General features: G+C 43.3%; 2 protein-coding genes across 2 annotated transcripts in view; both read right to left on the bottom strand.

Annotated features, from left to right (window-relative positions):
- The window catches only part of LOC139048572 (GPI inositol-deacylase-like), a 29,684-nt gene extending 19,482 nt beyond the window's left edge, over nt 1-10,202 (bottom strand). The window contains exons 1-7 of the mRNA XM_070522987.1: nt 10,037-10,202; nt 8,930-8,982; nt 7,215-7,281; nt 5,503-5,679; nt 1,967-2,038; nt 1,822-1,889; nt 784-937 (exon numbers count right to left, since the gene is read on the bottom strand). Coding sequence (XP_070379088.1) covers nt 784-937; nt 1,822-1,889; nt 1,967-2,038; nt 5,503-5,679; nt 7,215-7,281; nt 8,930-8,982; nt 10,037-10,126 — 681 coding nt within the window. The 5' untranslated portion in view covers nt 10,127-10,202. The remainder of the gene's footprint in view (nt 1-783; nt 938-1,821; nt 1,890-1,966; nt 2,039-5,502; nt 5,680-7,214; nt 7,282-8,929; nt 8,983-10,036) is intronic.
- A 1,241-nt stretch (nt 10,203-11,443) lies between these two features.
- LOC139049313 (GPI inositol-deacylase-like) lies at nt 11,444-24,122 on the bottom strand. Its single transcript, XM_070524691.1, has 6 exons — nt 23,723-24,122; nt 22,106-22,173; nt 18,994-19,211; nt 13,835-13,959; nt 12,184-12,280; nt 11,444-11,448 (listed from the first exon to the last, which is right to left on the bottom strand). The coding sequence occupies exons 1-6, from the start codon at nt 23,864-23,866 to the stop codon at nt 11,444-11,446; spliced, it is 657 nt and encodes a 218-aa protein (XP_070380792.1). The 5' UTR covers nt 23,867-24,122.
- Between the last annotated feature and the right edge of the window lie 4 nt (nt 24,123-24,126).

The following is a 24,126-nucleotide window of genomic DNA, read 5'->3' as shown; positions in this document are numbered from 1 at the left end:
ACTTAGGTTTTGAAAGAAAATTCCTGTGAAATAATACGGCAAAAAGTGGCAACTTGCTGATCACCTTAGAAGAGGCCTTCTTGCATATATTGTGCAAGAAACCGAAGCAAACGAAAAACATATAACAGCTGAGTGTCAGGCATGCTGGTGCATGAAGTTGGATAACATATTAGCACCATCATACAAGAAGCAAAGGCAAATGTAGACTCCACAATGCGCTTGTGGTGTCTATGCATTCCTTTTGTCCTTGTCTGATGGCACTGAAATGTTATCCAACAAAAACATATGGCCAAAGCTGAAGCTTGGTGAGCATAGGCATTTTTATCTTTCCTTCATTTTACTATCACTACTGCTTATACTTAAAGAGAAAAAAGTTCTTATATAATAATACAGAGAAAACAATGTCATGCTGTTTTAGTAACGGAGACATGACAGCTGTGACAGATGGAATGCTCTTCACGAGACATATTCATGGTGTCCTGGCTCTCCGAGAACGATTTCCATTTGAAGCACCTAACTGCCTGGCATTCCTATGCATACAACAGCCCTGCGGCACAATACCTGGTGTTCAAAGCATGGCAACCACGACACCATTTTCGGCTGCTAAAATTTCACCAAGAACCTGTGGCACGTGAAAGCACAGCCACCGAGATAGGTTCCAATCACTCTGAGGTAAGCATCGTTGAATGGTGCAATGTGAATGCCACTTATTGTAAGAACCCCCCTGAATTGAAGGGCTCTGGAGAAAGGACAGGCGCCGGAAAGAGGCTTGGATTGGCTTGCCTTGGACGTAGTGGGTCGCACATGCACCACCAAGGCCTGCAAGCCCCGTGCCCGCAATTCGGCACCAGATGCATGAAAGCCCCGCCGTTCAATGCCGTAAGATCCTTCATAAGGTAGCGTCGCGCCTTCCCGGGAGAGGCTCACACCCATCGTGCTGGAGGGGCAAAAAGAACAAAATCTGATGACACTTCTCATGGTCCAAATTTCATCCGAGTTAAGCTCTCAGATGAGGTAGTGGCAGCAGTTGTTGCACATTGATTGATTGATTGATTGATTGATTGATTGATTGATTGATTGATTGATTGATTGATTGATTGATTGATTGATTGATTGATTGATTGATTGATTGATTGACCTTGTTACCTTAAGCTCCCCTCTAAGGGGTATTACATAAATGGCGAATGCACAGGAATAATTAGCAGTGTTAACCATACATTTAATGCTTATAACATCAACAATAGCATATAACATTATCATTAACCCCACATACTCCACAATATGGTTGAAAGGTAGGTGATATGGCAGTACTGTGGGAACGTCGCTCCATTCTGAAGATGCATGTGATTTACTAAACACGGAGCTTTTTTTTTGCGAACCTCACCAGGTTTCATAAACATGGGTGCTGCAGCCTGGCTGTTCTCTAACCGACTAAGCCTACCAATCACAGTAAAATATGTGTGCTGCACGCACTCCTGGGTTCCTTGCACCACCACTAGATGGCGCTCACCTCTGCGTCTCTGTGGCAACGCCGGCCATGGGGGGGGGGAATAAAAGAACCAGAAAGCTTGCCTTCGCACATCTGCAGCGGCATTGCATTAGTCTCTCCACAACGCCTGAACAAAGCCTTCAGTGTCATCACTTTGTGCAAACATTCAATAAACACAAACTCGTGTTCCGTCTCTTCGTACACTCACAGAGCTTCGCTGAATATAGATTCCAACTCGTCGGATTTTATTTATTTATTCATCTGTTGGCTACCAACTCATGAATGAATCACCGATGAACTGAGTGACAACTGACTGACTGACTGACTCTTACCAGAGAAGCTTGCCCGTAGCGGCTTCTTTGCGCACAGCTGTGCAACCATAGAGCCACTCCTTGTTGCCCTGCGAGGGAACAGGAGGAGGCATGCAGTGGTCAGCAGAAACAAAAAAGCCACAGTGCGGCCACGCGCGTGCCTTACGAGACCCGACGCCCGCAGCACCACCTGGTCGGACTCCCTGACCGGCATCACCAGCCACCGGGACACCAAAACCTGCAGCACGATTTACACACAGAGGGGAGGGTGGGGGGGGAGGAATTTGAGTGCACCTCTCAAACAGATAATCAATCACTCAAGGCTCGTTGATGTGGTTTATCTTAGCCTGCCCTCCATTCAACAACATTCACAAGTACCAAGAGACAACTAAACAATCAATTTAAATCCAAAATCACACAATTTAATGAAACATTTTTACAGTGTAATCAGCAGACAGGTTGCTAATGGTGATTTAACCACCTGCGTTTTTTTTTTAGGTGCCAACAAAAAGAAAACTAAGTAGATTCATACAAGTAAATTACACTTCTACAATACCACAGTCAACATGAAAGGAGGCTTGTTAAGCCAGAAAAGATGCAAGAACGAGACACATGACGATGTCACTTTGAAGTTCCCGCACCAGCTCCTCTTGATATCATGGTAATTTTACTGACACCTGCTCAGGACCTAGTTAATTTTTTGCTGGTAAATATAGACTACGTAGTACTCTAAAAGAGCAAAGACTGAGCCTAGCAAGTTTCAAGATGGTTTATTAAACAGCAAAGGCCCAAATGCAAGAAAACACTTTGAGAATTACATAACATCCCATTAACTGAGATTTCAATACGAAATTCAAGAAAATGGGACTCTGACCTTCATTGGTGCTTCCAATAACCAACCATTTACCACTAAATTTATGGATGTAAAGTTCTGACAGAATATTTTTGCAGCCTTAACTGATTCAGTGTTTCTTTCTAGTGTCCCCTAATGTATGCCCAAAGCATGGCACATGAGCATTTTTGCATTTTGCCATCGTAACGCAGTCGCCGTCACCAGGGACCAAACCTGCAACGTTGCACTCGCCAGCAGAATCCATAGTAGCCATGAAGCCTCTGGGGCAGATTTCATTATAATCATCAGCCTATTTATGTCTACTGCAGCACGAAGGCTTCTCCCAGCAATCTCTAATTTGCCTCTGTCTAGCACCAGCTGACCCCATCTTATGGTTGCAAGTTTCCTGATGTCACCATGCCAACAAATATTTTGCCATCCTCGACTCCTCCTTGCCATCCTTGCCATCCTTGCGATCCTTGCCATCCATGTCTCCCATCCTTTGGCACCCATTCTGTATCTACAGAGCATCGTTTATCCTGCCTATGCATTAAGTAGCTTGCCCAGCTTCACTTCTTCCTCTTAATAACAACTAGGACACTGCCTACCATGGAGTTTGCTGCAATAATCACTAGAAGGAACCCTATTGCTGCAATCGCTCAGCCACGGCAAGAATGATAAGTACTACATGGATTTGTCCGATTTTTGTGCTTGTGGCTTGAGACTTTCTTGTGGCTTTGTTTGTTGTGCTTTCTCTGCCTTCATTGGCCTAAATTTTAGAGCGACCTATATTTGTATAAATGCAGAAGACCCTATGAACACGCACAATCGCTACTAATTTCAGCAGTTCAGCCTGTCAAGGTAGCCAAATGGAAACATACCAAGCGTCTCAACGTGTTCACTGCCCGGGTGAAATTCATAAAAGTGTTCTGTGCCATTTGTCAATGCATGTGTCCATGGCGTTATAGTTTTAAATACCGGGCTTCAGTCCTAGGGGTCCCGTGTTCGAATCTTGCCATCAGACAATTATAATGGTGCTTATTAATTATTTATAACACATTACTTTGACTAAGATACTAGCGCCACAGTTCCCTCTAGTAATTATTGTATGAAACTCAATGCCACCTGCCCCCTAATGCTCCCTAATCCACCCTGCTTTACTTCTGTCAGTGCACACCCAGTGTTATTGCTGCCCGAAAATTTTGCTTTTTGTCATGTCACAAAAGTTTGAGTTTCAGTTTGAATTTATTCAGCCACATGACAGGTACATAAAAGTGCACATGAACGTGGTTAGGTGTGATGGGAAAAAAGCTGCAGTTAACAGCTTTACTGGCCCCATCACCCGGAAAACAATGTTTCATTACAAGATTGCGTTTCATTACAACGTGTTTCACAACAACGTTTCATTACAAAGTGCCAATGACATCAGTTCCAACATTTCAAGACCAGCCTTAATAAAAAATTTAAATGTACAGTAGAATCTCGATAAACGGAAATCGGTTAAACGGAATCAACACTTAAACGGAACAAACGCCTCGCAGTTGGTTGGTTTTGTATTAAGGCAATGTAAAAAAATCCCGTTAATCGGAACTCGAATTCTCAGACCACCGTATAAACGGAACCGAAAATAGACTCGAAACCGCAACTTGACGTTCACACACAGCCCCATCGCGGTACGCATCACTGTCTCCCATTCAAAGAAAACGTGCCATTCAAAGAAAACGGTTGCGAGAGCTCAAACAAGCAAACATAAAGTCCTTTTTCACAAGCCAATAAATCGCAGTTCCCACTGATTTTCACGGAATAAGTGGACTATCGAGATTTTTTTTTTAATTTTAGTAGTGCTATGAAAAAAAGTTCATTGCTTACCGCTTTTGTGCAATGAAGTTTGTGCCCATAGCGTACCGTCCTCATTAATACCTAGATTTTGCATCTGAGATCCGCTTCAGCGGAGACTGCCAATTGCGCGCACGCCTGCCTCGTCGGGACCTAGCAGTCTGGAATTGATTGCGAAATCCTGAACCTTCTCTCTCTAAACGAAACTCCTGATAAACGGAACATATTTTCCCGGTCCCTTGAGGTTCCGTTTAACGAGATTCTACTGTATTTTATAAGTTTTACTTGCCTTTTATATGTGCCAGGTGTCAACATTCTACATGTGGGAAGCATGTACTACCCAACACTTTTTTTTAGATAAATCGTGTACGAAAGTCAAGGGTCGGCTTAGAGTCGAATATATTGCTTAGCTGCAATCACCATGCACTTAACCACGGTCATATTACGGTCATATTATTGGCCATAATACATACATATATATATATATTGGCCATATTATGGCAGGAACGACAAAATGAACTTTTCAACTGCGCTGCAAAGTGAACAGCTTTCACCATACCGCAAAAAGATCCGACGCCTTGAGATGGAAAAAGATATTGCCGATTTTATCAGGACAGAGACCTTACAGGCAAAAGTGATGGAAGTTGCACTGTTCAGGCACTGCTTGGAAAAAGTTCTGGTGCCTGTGTACTTCTATGTGTCAACAAGCCGTAGTAAAATACATGTTGTTTACCCAGTCGAATGCTTTCTTTTTCGTATGACTTACACTGCAGGAAAACCTTATTCTCTGACTTTCCTGATTTCAATGATCGGCCCAGAATTGGGGCCAGCCTAGGTAAGAGTAAATAAGGTAAAAGAGTTCTTCCTACAACTTTCAAAACATCTGTCAGTACTCCTTTAAAGAACCAAACATGGTCAGAATCAATCTGTAGCCCCCCAACCCCAAATTACAGCCTTTCTCACAGTGAGCTGCCTCGAGAAGTTAAGACCTTTAATTTATGCTTTTACATTTGATCCAGAATTGCCAATCCCACCTTCTGCTTGTGAACACGCCAGGAAGACTCAATGTGGTCCGACCACTCGCCGCTTGAGCCAAAATAAATGGGCTGGCCATTGGCTTCCTCTGCTGGAAGCTGCTTCCCGTAGGGCCGCCGGACAAAGTGAAAGTCGACCACTGCTTTGATGCGCCCTGGATCATTTGTCAGCCTGACCTGTTCGTATGGCCAGAAACGAAATAGAAAAGAAAAGAAAAAGAAAAGCACAGAAAAGGTTAACTTCTGGACAAACATAACTTGTGACAGTATTGTCATGTTTCTCTGCAAAGAGTAGGGCTGCCAAAGCGTTAATTAAAGACTGAACTGTTTATTGGGCAAACTTGTTCCCAGAAATACAAAAAACAATGAAAGCACCACAGCAGCAGCAAGCACAGTTGTCAATCATCAAAAAACTGTTCCACGGGTCAAGTGCGTTGGCTATTTATTTGCGACTCATTGCACACTCCCATGTAATCACTGGTGCTCACATACATTCTAGAAAGTAATCCACTATTCAAGTATCGCATGCTATGCGAATAGACAAGACGATTAGACGAGATTCTCTTATGATAGAATTGGCAACAACATTCAGGAAAATTCCAATACATGTAGGCATGTCTTGCCCCAAGCAATGACTTTAACAGTTGTTAGCAGGTTAAAAACAGATACAGGAAAAATGGTTAATTATATATGCATGTCAGTATAAAAATTTTATTTGCATATTTATTTACTGTAAAGCTTGAGAATGCCCACCTGAAATTCAGGAACATCAACAAAAAGATATCGAGCTAGCAAACCTTCACGTTTAAGATGAACAAAATTATTGTAATCCAACTTTCTATATTTTGTTGAAGTGGAAAGTAGTTATAAGCTGGAGCGTGTCCAACTAGCGCTAACATGAGTCTTTTCAACTAGTCCTCCATCAAGTTGTCCAGTTCAAGGGACTAGTGCTGAAGGGAGCAGTTCACTAGATGGAAGGGCTAGCTTGCTTCAAACAGCCATTGGAGGGAACAGCACTAGTGAGACCAGCTAAAAGATTAGTTAAAGGGATCAGCTGAAGGACTACAAGGGATCTTGGGCAGGATAAATTGGAAGGACTGAACATTGACTAGGGCCACCATCGGTCCATACAAAAATTCCTCCAGCAAGTTGACTAGTTGGATTGGTTCAAGCGACCTGTGAAGGGATTAGTACTGCTGGGACCAGGTGAAGAGACTCGCACTGGCCCAACCAGCTAAAAGACTTTCTACATTCTAATATTAGATAACTGCAAAATTGGGTAAATATGGGTCTGTGGAGGTGTAAAATTTAGAGCAAACAGGAAACTTGATGCTTAGATACTTATGAAGAGCTAGCTGGTTTTGTGTAATACAATTGTGCAATGTGTACTTTTTCAGAAAGTGTAGGAAGATTTTCTTTTGGCTACCAAGCACATAAGAAATTTACGCATGCTTACAAAGCTTCTCTCGGTTAAATATATGCTCAGCTGACTTTTACTTCTTTGCTGTGCTCACTTTGCTTTAAAACAAGGTTTTAGCTCATACTAAAGCTTTCTCAGATGCTATTCAAAAGCATGAAGGAATTACCTGAAACAGGTTTGTTGCATAAGCTTTTAAGTTAACTTACTCACTGATTATCTAAAAATCCACTGTTAATTTCAAGCAATTTTTGGAAACTGCATCTTATGAAGCCATGTGAATTTGTCCACTTGCCTGGCGATTTTCACGGGTGATGAGATCAAACAGCACTCTTGCCGACGTCACCACCAGCTGCTGACACCTACATGAAATAAAAAGAAAGGTGAGTGAGTTTTTAAAGATCTTAAGTTTAACATTGACAGAATTCAAATTGCATAATGATCCTTCTCTTCCTATTCCATACATCACTGTCTGTCACATGTTGGGTGAACAGCTTTGGTGCCACATAGCAGGTGCAGTGGCAAGGTGGCCAATGACCTAAGACAAAAATAATGACCATACGTATGTAACCATCACAAAATATTGCCCATGGAGAGTTCTGGTTGTGGTGTCCTTGCACAAGTTTCCTCTTCTACACAGTGCACTGCTGTATCCAAGCTATCACATTATTCGAGGAATGTCATGGTTACAAATGAATACCAGATATTACTTTAAGTAATGCAACAATATGCATTGCTTAATGCTAAGTGAGCGTTGTAAAAAGAGATAACGGGCAGCACTTTCTTGGACACACGACGGATGCTCCACTTTCACTTGTATAAGTCACCCTTGCAAACGACTTGCGCCTCTAATACATTCCTCAGCAAGGCAAAAAATAAACAAGATTTCACACGTGTTGTGTCCTTCTTTAACATTGTGACATTCCAACAAAAAGTTGCCATCACCCTGAAATTCAAATTATGTGTGTGTACATAGGTGAGCTAATAATTCATATTAAACTCGCAGAAGTGTACTATAGATGGGACAGAAGCAAATGCCGCATGTATGAGAAACGTGGTTCTACAGCACTACTACCAGTTGCGAAAACAATACTGTGGTTTTACACATACCAAAACCACAATGTGATGGTAAGGAGTGTTGCGGTGGGGAGGAGTTCGGTCTAATTTTGACCACCCGGGGTTCCCTTAATGCTCATTCAATGCAACTTACAGAGTATTTTTGTATTCCGCTCCCACCAGAACGCAGCTGCCGCAGCCAGGATCGCACTCGTGGACTCGTGCTCGGCAGCGCAACACCATAGCCACTAACCTATCGCAGTGGGTCTACTACCAATTGCAAATAGCACTATGTTTCTTAAACATCTCCCTTGAGTTGTCTGTGGCAGTTCCCTAAAAGAATAACTACTCTGACGCCAGTGTCTACGTGAACTGGAAGTATGGCAGTTCAACCAGTGTGGGCACAATGAGCAGTGCATCACACTAGCCTGGACTTCATCGTGCTGGCTTCAAACAGCTTTGCGTCTTTGCAAAGTGATGGTCTTCAACGAAGCATGCATTATAAATGGAATGATTTACAATGATTATTCATGTGCACACAGGCTTATCGCCTTGCTGTGTTTAGAAAACAATGACTGCATGGAAAATCAGAAAAATAAAGCATATTAAAGAATGCCTGGAGAAGGTTTGAAGCCACAAATGATCAAGATCAGACAAATTCATGTACGTAGTACATATTAACAATCATTTCCGATATGGCTGACCAATGATAGCACAAGATTTTCCTTCAGTCATTTTTGTAGGAAACTCTGTGGCTTCCATCCTGTCTAGCACAATCTGCTGTTGCAAGTTTAAAAAGTCAAATAAGGTGGACAGATTACAGCACACTAGACTGCCACATAATTTAACGTTTGCAACAGCTTGGCATGTAAATGAAGCAAATGCAGCATTACAACCGCACAAAGGCACTATACTTCGTTCAATACTAAGCTGGAAGAACAATGTTTCCTTTACCACACGATGGTCAAGTGGTCTGCAGAGGCCCAGACGCCTGGCACTGCCGTGCTCTGCAAAGCAAGAAAGTTAAAGCATGAAACTGGACAGAACACTGCCCAGGAACAGCATGTAGAACTAAGGAAACAAATTTTGGAAGATGCAATCAACTGCTTAACCAACCAAAACGTCGTTTCAGTGGTATGATTTCTAAACATCACTCCCATTAAGCAAACAAATGCTAGACAAAACCCCAAAATACAAAAAGTTACTATTGTACAAAGATTGTACATTCTAACGAAGCATATTTACAGAACTTTCAACACAATAGTGTTCAACAGAAATCGCATAAACGAGAGGAAAAAAGCAATCTAAATGAAAGCTTCACAATGTTCTAGAAACCACAAAAGTGCAATAATAGTTGTGCTGAACCAAAAGTAGCTTTGGCCACCGTTCTGGTTCAAATACGGGGCTGGTATAATGCAGTGATTTTTTTCCCTTGGTTCTGCGACTTTTTTATAATCCGCTGCTTACGACTGGCCAGTCATGCTGATAATGCAAGCGGAAAGCAGCTCGGACACGATCAGCCAATCAACGTCATAACATACCCAGGCAGAGTACAGCTTGAAGGAAATGAAATGGACTAGAATCTTTACCCTTGTGGTGAAGATGACGCACACTGGTGACGATGATTGGCCAGCATGCGTCATCTTCACTACACTCTGTAAAACATTTGCATCCTTTGGGGCTTATCTTGTCCCACAACAAGAACCGTCATCCGCCTCGCTTGCGTTTACTTTCTCGAAAACTCTGCGCTCACTACTTTCCTCTTGAGAATGCTATATCATGCTGATAATGCACATGCTGTTTGTGACCTGGAAGTACCGGGCACACATCGCTAAAGAAAGTAAGTACGAGCAAGATAGATGACGATTATTGTTATGGGACAAGATAAGCCCCAAAGGGTGCAAACTTTTTTTAAGGGTTTACCCTATCTCTGCCTTACTTTCATTATGCAATGTAAAGATCGCATATATGTAAGCACCAACGAAAAATGTGAAGCAAATGCATGTGACGCACTATGAAAAAGACGGACCAGTGCAGATGATCACAATAGTGACTTCGTACCGTGGTGCTGATGTGATGAGCGTGCGGCTCCAACCGGGTGAGCTCGGTGCGGACAAGGGTGTCCCTTCGTCCACCTGCCACCGAGACCATTATAACAGGTAGCCGCGGCGGTGACCACGCTTCTCTTATCCGCTCGTACACAGCATTCAGGTGAGAGTCCAAGATGGCTGCATGATGCAGGCAACCAGAGAGAGGCTGCTTAAAGGAGTACTGGCATAATATCCTTGACTTTTCTCTTAACACAGTGGTATGCTTAGGGTACTTCACACACTTTCAGGGGGCTACCCACCAGCACGGCATGGAATGGGTCACCGAAGATGCGGGCCTTCCTCGGTACAGCGCTTCAAAGAAACTCTGACGCCAACTTGGAGCACTGGATATGTCTCAGTCTATGCTAGCCTTCAATGAAATGCTTTGTTGCCAACTTGGATCACTACGCATGTGCCACTAGGTGTAAGCCACTCTTCGATAAACGTTCCAAGTGTTTCTTAAGGTCATCAACCCGACACTTTAGCAGGCTGCGCTACTAATGCATTGGGTATGTGATGCTTTTCCATGAAAGCCTGCCACGCCAATGCTTTAGCGAGCCACACCACGAATGCACTGGGTATGAGCCCCTCTTTAATGAACCTCTCGCCAACTGGAGTCACTGAGTAAGTGCCACTGAATTCGCGGCAAGTGGAGAGACTATTCTCGGCATTATCAGGCACTGGGGCGCCACGCTTCTCGTCTCGGAAGCCATGCCCAGATTTCTCCGCAGCGCCACTAGATGGCGCCACATGTCCAGAAAGAAGCGCGGGAGAGCTCGGTTGCCGCATGTCGCGTTTCTCAGCGCTCACCACGCATTTCGGAGGCCACTTGCAGGCTTCATGGCAGCAGCATTAGATGGCACCGAGTGTTTTTTGGAAAGCGCAAAAGAGGAACCCCGCTTAAGTACATGCCTCATATGTAACTCGTTTTGACAGTAGCAATACGCTGTGTCGCTATATTTATTCAATTTTAAAAGCAGTACCATAACAGCCATCATGAGATAGGTTCTGCCAAGGTTTTCTGCTTTAAATGGAGGCCCTATATATGCCGCTAAACCTCATCATAAGGGACAATGTATAAGCATAGAAGACAAGCTAGCTAGCAGGCTGCAGCAAGTGTCAAAACATTGCAATGTTCTGTTCAGATGTGACCGCCTTCTGTATCATGACGTCACAACACAGTAGAAACAAAACCGAAATTGGCTGTAGAAAAGCTGTTATATTAAATTATTCAGCTCACTCTGAGGTTCACTGGTATCTTTTTCTTGGGTTTAAAGGCCCCGGACCAACATTCAATGCAAAAAGATGAGTTCAAGATAACACGTCACTATGCCCTTAATAAATTCATGAAAGGTTAACCGGGTAGCAGCCTGGCACGCTACTCTAGACGGGAATGTCAAGAAATGAGATGACACACAGTGCACATCACAGACACACAGCATACACGAAACACACCGCAACCTGCGACATACAAACTAATTTAAGTACCTTGTTGTGACCAGTACCTCTCAGGAAGGTTGAGAAGTGCCTCCAATGTGCAGCATGCAAAGGCAGCGTTAGTCCATGTATGTGTTGTAGCTCAAGCCATAGACTGATGTATATTAAGAGTGAACATTAGGGTAGGTGATTCTAATGCCAATAGGCAGCAAGGGCAAATTATGTCAGCAGGCCGTGGGAGCTCTTCAATGACAGCAGCTTCAAAACACTCTGCATGGGCCCAATGTATTGAAGTCTAGGCTCATTGATCAACAAAAGGTGAGGGGATGTGTGTTGAGTGTCTCGTTACCGATGGACAACAAAACGAACTGTAAAAAAGCACGATTTTCTCAAGCACTACAAGGTGAGAAAAGTAGGCACGTGTCAATGAATATGCTGTAAGCAAAACCAGACAAACAGCAATTTTACTTATTTTGTCTTTTTCATTTCTTAAGGTCTATCACCATTGCTTTCTTTTTTTTTTTCCCGAAGTGATTTTCATCCGTCGTAGCACTTCAGCTCTTATGCAACTGAATTGAAGTGGCGGGAATCCCGTGCTTCCGGCCACTCGACCTGATCCAACCACTAAATAAAGTCTAATCTAACCTAAACAGCAATTCCAGTCAAGTTTCATTAACTCACCGGCACTGTGGTGAGGCGTGGCATAGCTCATGATTAAAGACACGCTGTCAGGCTCAAAGTCATCCAGCGTGAACAGGGACCGTGCCACCACACCACCCTGCAATGATGGCACATGATTATGATGACCACGACAACAATGACATGGAGAAGGATTACATCACCAACAAATGAAGTACAGCTGAACCGCACCAAATTGCATCCAACATGAAGATAGAAAATGCCTTCGTTATATCCCATATTTTCTTTAAGCATATATTTGTTACATACTGATATCGGCAAGAAACACTGTAGATTTACTTTGTTATATCCAATAACATGTTATATCTGTGTTACTATATTCAGGTTCAACTATGTAAATTCAGGCCTGGCAGGTCCTGAATTTTGGCAAGGCTCAAGGGGAATAGCCAGACAGGTGCCTGGAAGTCATAAAATGTACCAATAGATCACTGTTGCTGATTGCCAGTACTCAAACACCTCTTTGCAATTGTAAATGACCCATCTATCTTCCCTGGCTCAGCTAACCAGACCACACTGTTCATGACTGTCAGCAAAAGAATATAAATTTTAAAAATGCATAATTTAACACATCAACAAAATCTTTAAAAATCATTCTTCGAATAAGTGCTGAAAAGTCACAGATATATGTAATTTTATGTCATTATTTCAATAATGTGGTTTCTATTGCTTTATCTCATTTACTTCTAATTTCATGAAAGCTTTGTTTACTTAATTCTATAGCAAACTACGCAGAAGTCAGTTCCTCATACTTTCTTTTTGTGCTATGTACAAACCGAAAATACGAAAAGGTGGGTAAAGAAAACATTGACAAATGGATGGTGCGCAAATTTACAACTCAGTAAGGTTGTAAGTTTGGGCACCATCCATTTGCCCACATATTTTTTAGCCCATCCTTTCATTTTGGTTTGTACATAGCACAAAAAGAAAGTATGAACAGCCACCAACAAGCCCTTTTCATCGCATTTCTGAACATCAGTGCCTCATATTTCACTAAACAGGGTATCAGTGGCATTTGCATGGTTCAAGAGATCCAACAAGGTCAAGCTTTTTATTTCTTCTTCAGAGTCTCGCAAGTCTTATTCTAAGGTAGCCAGAGCAATATGTTTGACCTTACTGAATTCCTTGATTCATGCAGAAGATATTTTACGGAAGTCAGTCATGCAGAAGCCATCAAACTTAATGGCCTGTCTACCCTAGAACAAGAGTTGCAAGACTTCGTACAAAAATTCAAAAGTTTGATATTGTTGGATTCCTTGAATTACTTGAAAGCAACTGATACCCTGTTTAGCAAAATCTGAGGGGCAAATTTTTTGCAATATATTCCAGGGAATTAAAGCAACATGCATAAGATTAGAACCAAATGAGACAAACAAGATCTCTTTATCAAAATAGTTGCATAAGATTACAAACAGTTTTCAGCCACCCTAACACAAACAATATATATATATATATATATATATATATATATATATATATACTTATTTTCGTTTCTCTTCTTCTAGGACCCAACTCCCCCATTAAGAAGCCAGATAGTTCTGCATGTCACATGACCTGAATGATAAAGCAATGATAAAGCAATGAAGAGGAACCATGCTCCACCCTGTGAGACTCGTCTTGTTCTCAAACCCTGCACATATTGAGTCCCTCTCGGGTCACCAGGGAGAGGACGCACCATGGAGTGACCGAGGACGACCAGGCTCGCATTGGGCGTGGACTTGTACAGGCGGCGAATGGTGCGGATGCACTCGTGCAGAAACCCTGCAGCACCATGACACAGGTGCGCGTCAGTGAAGACATTCGAACAAATAACCAGCTACAACTAAAGCATTGCTAAAAACACTCACTGTTACTTTTAGTTCTGTTGCTTTGTTGTGGCTTTATTGCGATAGCAATTACATGGTCACTCAAGGCGCATTCGCACCGCCAGTGCCATTGTGTCATCGGCGGTGCACAATGGCACCACCGGTGACACAATGCACGGATGTGCATTGTGTCACCAACAGCACGAATGTACACCAGTACTGGTGTACATCCATGCTGTTGTAATGAAGCACGAGTGGCCTTTGTGCGGAGGGTTAGAAGTTCTCCCCAGACACAACAGATGTGCAGTGTGTTGTGCTGCAAAAACTAAGTCACGAAGGACAAAGCCAAGTGGACACATCATCAGACCCTCCTCAATAGGCTCTGCCAGAGTCTGGGCAGCAATCCAGCTTCCATTGCTGGCCCGAGCATTGTGCGCAGAAACCCTGCCGCAGTGCAGCTCTGCGCGCACAGTAATCTACGAACACTCGCTGTTTTCCTTTGGTCTCATCTCGTGCAAGGCCGCTGGTAGTGCTCATCAATCACACCAGCATTCTGAGACGCCTGGCAGCTGCCCGGGCGCTGTTTATGCTGTATTGTACCAACATCTTGACCCCATGTGTTGCAAAAGGATAGACAGTTCGGCGAGTTGTTACGGTAACATGGTCTTGGCTTGTAGCGCGAAGTGAACACGGACACAGAAAGGAGCAGACAGGACTAGCACTCGTCCTGTCTGCTCCTTTCTGTGTACGTGTTCACTTCGCGCTACAAGCCAAGCCCATGTGTTGGTATACACCGTCAGAGGAGATTGAGCGCAATGCTAAACCCTGCTCTCACTGTCAACTTTATCATAAAATCTATCCATCAGACATGCAGGAGGCACAGATAAGCTGTGCCCCATTTTAATAAGAGCACCGGCACCGGCGGGAGTGCTGGTGTTTTTGAGCGCAATGCTCGAGCCAGCAACGAAAGCTGGAGTGCTGCCCAGACTCTGGCAGAGCCAATTGAGGAGGGTGTGATGATGTGTCCACTTGGCTTTGTTCTTTGTGACTTAGTTTTTGCAGCACAACATCCTGCCCATCTGTTGTGTCTGGGGAGAACTTCTAACCCTCCGCACACAGGCCGCTCATGCGTCATTACAGCTACACGTTACAATGTACGTTACATTACATGTACCATTCATTATAATGTACCAGCACCGGTACATTGTTGTTGTTGTTGAAGTGCTTCTCCCAGTTTGACTGATGTTGCTAGTTGGGCCAGTTGGCGTGGCATTGGTACAGATTATGTAGCATGTTACAGAAAAGGAAACAAGAAACATACAATACACACAGCACTTTTTCCCAGTTTAGCCTACTATCGAACCAAACCAACGAGTTCGAAAAACACTCTAGTCAAAGCCCAAGAATCCTAAGTCCTGATTAACAATACTAAATAATGTTTTAATATTCAAGATGTTGACTAGAACTTGAGACTGACTCCAACCAAATAACTGAATTTTATTAGCCCGACATACAAGTTACACGAAAAGACGGCATTTTAAAATTTTCAGTCTACCGAAAACCAACCCACACAGGCCGCTATCTTCATTTCCAATCCGACCATCTGGCAAACCACAAGGCATCTGTTGTACATTCTTTATTCAAACGAGCCGAAACTCATTCCTCATCGGAATCGGATCTAAAGAAAGAAAAGAGAACGGTTCTCAACGAACTTAAGAGGAATGGCTACACAGATGACTTCATTCGAAAAACAACCAGACAACAAAAAAGAAGAAGCAAAATGCGGGACCTTCAGCCGTCGACTTCTCCCCAACCCCAGAAGCGAGTGTCCATCCCGTACATCAGAGGTACCAGCGAAGCGCTCAGCCGAATATTAAAAAAAGAAGGCCTCAAAGTGGCGCACAAACCAATAAACACTTTCAATATCCTCCTCCCTAAACCAAAAGATCGTCCACCTAAAGAAAAAGCTCAAGGCGTCGTCTACAAAATCAGTTGTGCCGACTGTCCGGCGTCGTACATCGGGGAAACCAAAAATCTAAAAGAAAGGATCAGACAGCACGAGAACGACGTCAGGACATTCAACCGTATTCGCAGCGCCGTCGCTGAACACTCTGAAGACGCCGACCACAAAATTGCTTTCAAGGAAACTGAAATCCTTCAAACAGAAACGAACTGGCGAAAGAGACTACTACTGGAGTCATGGCACATTCAGAATACGGGGAATAACATAAACCGCGTGAAGGGCAACCTACCCTCGGTGTATGTCCATGGCCTTGGCGACCTGACGAAAAGAAGAAAAGGACGCACAGCCAGATAGACTCCCGCTTGTTTCACCAACACAGAACATCGACGCGACCCTGTAACCTCCCCCCCCCCCGCCCCCCATCAAGGGCACCCTCGCGAGCACTCCCCCCAGCACCGGTCATCCCAGCACCATGGAAGCGCTCAACAACACACCCCCCTTTCCTTTTGTTCCCCCCCACCTTTCCGTCTGTGAAGTGTCTCCCCACCTCCCGTGTTCCCCCCCTCCTTTCTTCAAAAAAGATGCTTTAAAAGCGGCACACCGCCACCCCCCGAAGTACAACCCCCTGAAGAAGGAGCCGAATGGGCTCCGAAACGTCGGGCTAATAAAATTCAGTTATTTGGTTGGAGTCAGTCTCAAGTTCTAATCAATTTCCCAACCAGACAGGCAATTCTGTCGAAATGTTTAGCTTCAAGATGTTGACTGTTTGCTACAATGATAATTTAAAGACTTCATCCTGAAAGGATGCTGTGAACAGGCATTAGTCAGAGCTAGAATGATCTGCACAACAACCAGAAATATTCATGAAGTTTATTCTTGAAATATTTGGTAATGGCAGCTGAAATTTTGGTTGCTGTTATACGTTGGTTCTATAGAGTGGGTAGCAGTGTTGTGGGTACGTGTTTAAATATTAGAGCGGGTACAAAAAACACGGCCCTGAAAATCAGTCAGTGAACGTTGCTGTATTTCTTTCAATCAGTTGTGCAATAAACTAGATGAAAATGGAAAATTATTCAGTCATTGGTGTCTATACAATAATCATAAACAGCCTCTAAATATGGGACATCTTACAATAAAATCTTAAAAGTTGGCAGCTATGTGAATTTCACCTGCAGTAATGTGGCGGGAGACAACCCAAAAGGCTTTCTGAGGAGCTTGCGTTCATATTTGCGGCGCAAACCTGAAGTTCAGTCCAACTCTTGTCTCGCCTACTTCGTTTCTTTTTCTGTGTGCGTGCCTTCAAGTTCGCACTGGAAATATAAATGCAAGCTCTAGCAACCAGTTAGCCTGCCTCACCGCCTTGACTTTCTGGGCAGCTTGTAGTGGCCTGGCTATCGAACACACGAAGCAACGTAAGAAAGATTCCCCAAATGATGAGAAAGCTTTAGCAGTGTACTGTTGCCCATGAAAATTTATGGGACATGAGATTTGCAAAAAAAAAGCTGAATTCCCACGTAGTTCGGGCACATAGCCTCGAAATCAAATCTTCAGCCTGTTGCAGCCTTTGTGACCTAAATGACGATCCATTAACCCTTTGCAGTCGTGATAGAGCACTTAGCCCTTTTGCTGTCATTCCCATCAGGAACTATTTCATGCATTTTGGACACTGCGCAAAAGGAGCATTCATGCAAACAAAGGTGCAGTAAATGATTTATTTCATAATTTTTTTCTCATTCCTTAGGCACTATGGTCTACAGCCTCCAGTCAACATCACATTGTGGGTGATCACAACAAAGACCGTTTCTTCTATGGTCCTCAACATCACATTCTCCTTCAATGCTCTCATCGGGAGACATTTTTTGCTCATCTGAAGGCTGGATATAGTCCTTCTCAAAACTTGAATCGTCTCTACGTTCACTAAACTCATGCAAGTCCTTTCCATAAAATGCACAGGGAGAAAATGCTGCCACCCTTTCAGTGCTTCGTGCCATTAAAGGTGCATGCGAATTCCTTCAAGTGTACTGTAAACAAAAATACCGGCAGAACCAATCTCATGATGACTATCAATGTTAATGCGATCAGCATTCAAGGAATGTAGCGACACATCGTATTGCTGAGGATAGCAATAGGGGCTTGTTGGTACGGCATATCTTATTTTGTTATAGCGCAAGCTTGACAAGGACAAAAGAAGGTACATCTGACACACACAGCGCTACCGCAAGGATCCCAGAGCACGTGAACAAAAGAGCCCGTTGAACGAGAAATGAAGTCGATGAGGATAGCAATAGGGGCTTGTTGGTACGTGATATCTTATTTTGTTATAGCGCAAGCTTGACAAGGACAAAAGAAGGTACATCTGACACAAGCGCTGTGTGTGTCAGATGTACCTTCTTTTGTCCTTGTCAAGCTTGCGCTATAACAAAATAAGATATATCGTATTGCTGACGACACCTTTATCTAGAATATATTGTGCTCATTATAAGATTTCCATTGCTTTGACTATATGTGACATATGCTGTCTCTGGAATGGGCCCACTAATGTCGTCATCATCATGATGCTCCGTAAGTGCAATCATCGATAGTTGAAGAAGTTCCCAAAAGAGAAACACAACAAACACAAAGAAGAAATTGTTGCACTTGACCGCATGAAAATTTTGGGTGCTTCCTGACATCCAACCAGAACCAATATTTTTGCATGTCAGAAGGTACCAAACACATGACTGCAAAGGATTCAGTGAGTAGTGACATGCCTCAAACTGAGAATAAATTTGCATCTGTTGTCAAGCCTATGTCCCATAAACTTTTGCGACCAACTGTACATTGTGAGGAATTTGACTGAAGCAAGTAATAGTGAGTGTAAAATAAACGAGGTAAAGCGAGCAAGGCAGACGAGACTCAAAAGAGACTCCAGGAGAGCTGTTGCCGGCAGAAGGCCAACAAAGAAGTTTGTTTGCAATAGTACCGCAAGCAGCGCAGATGAAAACTTAGCCCAGCTTAGAACCTTCGTTCAACGAAGAAATAACGCACCGATCTGGTCCCGCAGCAGCGGTCCATAGAGACCCGACAGCTCGCCCTGGAAGTCGGTGGCGAACACGTCGAAGCGGTACGGCAAGCCCTCGTACTCAGCCTTGCGCAACAGCACTGTACCGATGGAGCGCACCTGCTGGTAGCTGCCGGCATTGCCCGGCACGAACAGGACCGGCACGCCGCGAAGGTGGCCCCTCCGTAGCTGACGGGCGTAGACCCTGCACATTGCATCAATTCAAGCCTGTTGCACCAGAAGTTCCTCTTGCAACTCTTTTTGAACATGGTAAATAAATATTCGTAACTACAGTCAACAACAACAACGACAAAAGAATACAATGGAATATACACCTCTGTTCAACATGAGGAGAATGTGCGTAGATGTGCCAGCCAATTAGGCTTACAATTCTCTAGTAGAGCGTTGAATTGGGGTGGTTGGTACACTTCAGAACTTGAACAACGCTAAAAACAGGACCAAGATGGGAGGAGACAAGCGCAGCGCTGACTAACAAGTTTATTGCATGTTGATGTCAATTTATACTGAGAGTACAACTAGTACATGAGTGTCAAGAGAATGCAACCAACTTATTATTGTTCACTCTCATCTTGAGCAACTGAAAGTATTTTTTTACTATGAGCTTAGATCATTAATTAAGAGTAGTTAATTGACAAATCGTTAAAGTTTTGCTTCAAATGCAAAAATTTGAATGGAGACGTTGTACAGCATACTCAGAAATAGCACACGCTTATTTTTCGTTAATATAGTTGCTGTGATTGTAATTTTATCGGAGTGTAAGGAAAGCACACAAAATTTCAAATAAGCACCACATGACTAGGTGTTTAAGTGCACCAATGTTAGTGCCCTCAAACATGCTACCAATGAATGATCAGTGGTACATGCCCCACTTAATATTCAGCAGTAGCAAAAAGCAAGGACAAGTCCACACACAACTATTTCCACTTTCCAAGTCAGAATGTGACCAATTATTCTTTTACAGGCAAGCGTACGAGGCCTGTCTGTGAAATCGGCGAGATTAATTCGGAGGCTGCCGAGCTGGGAGAGGGAAGCGAGTGCTGGAGGAGAAGGACGCCTGGAGTTGAAGAGGAGGAGCACGTGGAGGAGGGGGAAGAGGAAGGAGGTGGCTAGGCGGAGGCACGCTGGGTTCACCTCCTCTGGCATTTACTATGAACTCTGTGTGCACTATGGGTGTACAAGGTTCACCTTGTGAACGAGAGGCTTAACACTGAGTGAGAAGGACAGAGCAAGCAGTGCCAGGCTGAGTGCAAGTCGGCTGATTCCGAAGTCATCGGCAAGTGCCAGGCACGAGCTGGACAAGACTAGCAAAAGGCAGGGGCTAGGCGTGCCCAGGAGATTCCCAAAAAACGTGCCAGGCAGCTTGCAACAATGTGGGTCAATGCACAAAAAGGAAAGGAAATAGCACCCATACACTTGCACTAACCAGCGTTCACGAAGTGAAACGTCACTATAATTCTTTTGATAGGTGAGGCTTTGTACCGTGTGCACCTGTGTCGACAAAGCCAACTGTCCCCACTGCTGCAAATGACAGGGTCACGTGTCACAAATGACATATGAACAATGCTGACACGTGACTTGTCCAACTGTTTCATCACCAAACAAAAGACAAGCCCTGACACCATACATGAAGCAACACTATAGCAAAACTAACAATGAATTCAGTATATTGCAAAAGAGAGATACATTTACTTAACATGTCATTTGCTGTAACAAACTTTTTCAAACTGTAGAATTATTACATTTGCAGTTGCTTGTCTGTATTTTTATTAATATGGGTTTTATTTGTAATTCGAGAGTCAAGACTCACACTCATTCTCTGAGCTAACCTTCTCTGGTGCAAACTTCATTACTGAGTTAAAAACCTGTCATGCAGGCAAATGAAATCACAGGAAAAAATTCCAATTGAATTTTTTGGCAATGTATCCAAAGCTTTTTTCACGTATTGCAACAACTCAAGACATTTAAGATGACATGCAGTTCTTTGGACTTCTTAACTCACAATCATAATGGTACGCCTGCAAATAATTTGAATACCATTTCTGAGCCTGCCAACACCGGGGATACACCTTAGGCAGTGGTCTCTAGATACGTAGCACAGAGGCCTAACCTCAGCATCATGTGATGCTGTAAACAAATTATGTAATTGGAAATGTGACAATGAAATTTCTTAGATTAGTTTTGGTGTTTATTCTCATAGTTGGATATTTCTTGTAAAGCATTATGATTCCTACAAGGATCCTTGGTTCAAATAAGGTTAATATGGAAAATGGCATGGGAATTAGAAATTCATGGGTACCTCCTATAATAATATGCACAAAACAACATAGTAAACAAAAGTCAGGTAGGAAAGTAACAGAAAAATTGCTTTACAATCTTATAAGCAACTCAATGGCACCCCCTGCATACGGTTAAATAAAGTTAAAATTTCAACAGCAAAAAATGGTACCCTTAAGAATGAGCCAAATTGGTAGCAATATATGGAAAAATATCTCTGATTTGAGCTCTTATATTTCTTAATCTTTATATAACCGACAATTTTATTGAGTCATGCACTCCCCTCCAGGACATCTAGCATCAAGAACATCTTGACAGCAACATTATAGATTCTTGAGACACACTTTTATACATTTATAAAAATGAGAGACGGCCTAACCAGGGCAAAAAGTTTTTTCCCAGCGATGAGAATGGGACCACCATCCAGGACAAAGCGAACAAGGAATCATTCCCAATTTGTCAATAAAGCATCCGCTCACTGATTCTGGTAACATTTCTCGCAAGTGGCATTCTATGACTAGTGCTGTACCCTCTGTCTGTCCTCGCTTATTGTGATTCACTTGCAGTAGTAGCTAAGCAACAGTAAAAATAGAGGCTATAAGGTTAGTGTTTGAATTTGTCTAGTTTGTACACACCAATAATAATGTTAAATCTACCATACTATTTATATATCCAGTAAAGGGATTAAAATCAGCAAGAGCCAACGTTAAAGATAAAGAGTGTCAATGCCATTTGCAATCATCAAAGGAAGTGGACCACAGGCCAACAAAGCAACAATGTCATGAAAATCAATGGACGGCTCACCCTTCTCCATAGACAACAAGGCGGTACCTGGGGTACTTCTGCTGCACTTCTTTACTTAGTTTTATGGGCTGAAAAGAGAAACACCTGTCTGAGCACTTCGTATATGGCACAGACTCTCGTTCATTCAACCATTGCAGGGCCGCATGATTCAGTCAAATTATCCGAAGGGTCAAGTGAACAGGTGGCAGAAGAATGAACGACTTCTCATTTTTATTTTTATTGCTCTAAGTAGTCTGTAATGTCTTCTCGTTTCTTGCTTTTGAAGCACGACTCAAACAGGATGAGGCGAAAAGTGCTGACATGTTTAAAGGCTGCATCAGCACAACCCGACATGAAACAAGCAGGAACGGATGGCTTCACGGCGGGAAAGGAGTTTCAGCCACTAAAATATAAAAATAAATTTATGTAAAACAGCTTCACGGCTAGGGGAGTTGTGGAACTGTCTGCTGAATTTCCTGTTTTTTAGCTATTAGTAACCGCTGCGAGCCCAAAGGCTTGCCGGTGGGTGTCAAATTAACCGGACTGATGTGCTTTTGAGTTCAAACTAGACGAGTTTTTGCTACAATATGCAATGTATTGGTTTATCACTGGGGCTTTCCGATGCATTATAATTAAGTGATGACTATTTAACCAAAGTTGAATTAATATAGGTGTCAATTCTAAAGAGAGCTGCTCTTGCAACACACAGTTACTTATATACAATAAAGTTGCATTCAGTGTATATGATTAGGCTCTGCCAGCTGTCAGAAAGTAAAAAAATTAAAGATTGCTGTGGTGTCACTTGGTGCGTGTACAAAATTGAATGACTTGTGTGTGCTCGTTTCATTACAAGGATTGGTGTGCTGCAGCACGAACTGAAAGGGATAATTAATATAATAATAATAATTTGTACCAGACAAACGTCAAGTGTTTCTAGCTATCTCAATCACTATGCAAGGCCCACAGGATGCAAAACCTACGGACATATAAATGTAGAAATTTATCCATCATTAGGAAGTGTACATAGTTGGTCTGTCAACGAGAGTTTAAATTACATACTACAAACTTTATCACGCCGATAAGTCCACAGGGAGCGCGAAAAATATGGGGTACGTAGAGACAATATGTGAAGTGAGCGCCAGCAAGTAAAGCTTAATCTCCTATAAAATACACACTTAGTATTTTCAGATACAGCCCCGACTTAGAATGATCCCAGCTATTTGCACATATGCGTAATATAAGCTTTCGTCATAAACCAATGTGCGCCGAACACATGCGAAGTTGGGGACACCGCGCCGTCATTCATTTCGCCTTGAGGAATCTGCCACTTGCCGAGATATGTTTCGTTTTCAGTTCCTCACCGGGTCGCTTACGCCCATGTACCACAGATTGCCTGCTAGTACCAGTAGGGTCCCATAGCCGAATTTGTTAATTCAGCACGAAATCAGCCGCTATATACCCGCTGCATCACTTCCCGGTTAAATATACGGTAGACTTCTCCCCAGGCATATCGTCGAACCCTCATCCGTCGCGTAGCTTAGATATATGCACGTACTGCGCAGAAAGTTTAATTCTCACTTCATACTTCGCGGCCCCCAATTAAACGAAGAGAAGCGAAAAGAAGCAAACTCCACTCACTATGTATTCGGGCAATTCAAACATGTAGGTCATTTCGCACTCGTTCTTCGCCCAGTTGATTGTTAGCACATCGATGAAGCCGGTGAATAGCAACACCAACGCGCACAGTCCCACAAGCGCTTTCACGCCGAAGTAGAACTTCATTTTGCCCCACACTGCGACTTTTCTTTTTGCGCAAAAGACTAAACCGGCCACTCTGTCCGTCTCCGCTTCATCGCCGAGTCCAAACCTGCCGAGCACGCCCGGCTGCTAATCTCTCGTCCTGCCGGCGTCTTCCCACCGCATTGACCGCATGTTCGTCAACCCGACAGGCAAAGGGGAAGAAGGTGGGGCAGCCCAAACAAAGCAATGCGGTCGAGCCAAGCTGCATGCAGCTGCAACTTGGCTGCAGACAGCCGTAGCGT

The sequence above is a fragment of the Dermacentor albipictus genome, chromosome 8 (assembly GCF_038994185.2).
Source record: "Dermacentor albipictus isolate Rhodes 1998 colony chromosome 8, USDA_Dalb.pri_finalv2, whole genome shotgun sequence".
Lineage (NCBI taxonomy): Eukaryota > Metazoa > Arthropoda > Arachnida > Ixodida > Ixodidae > Dermacentor > Dermacentor albipictus.
The sequence above is the reverse complement of the archived record's forward strand: the minus strand, read 5'-3'. Positions and strand labels throughout refer to the sequence as shown.

Coding starts and splice junctions, on each gene's coding strand:
- LOC139049313 (XM_070524691.1), bottom strand. CDS start 23,866: ATGAAGTTCTACTTCGGCGTGAAAGCGCTTGTGGGACTGTGCGCGTTG. Junction 13,960..18,993: donor GCTGCTGCGGGACCAGATCG/GTGCGTTATTTC, acceptor ATGGTGCTGCAG/GGTTTCTGCACGAGTGCATC. Junction 12,281..13,834: donor ACCCGAGAGGGACTCAATAT/GTGCAGGGTTTG, acceptor CCATCATTGCAG/GGTGGTGTGGTGGCACGGTC.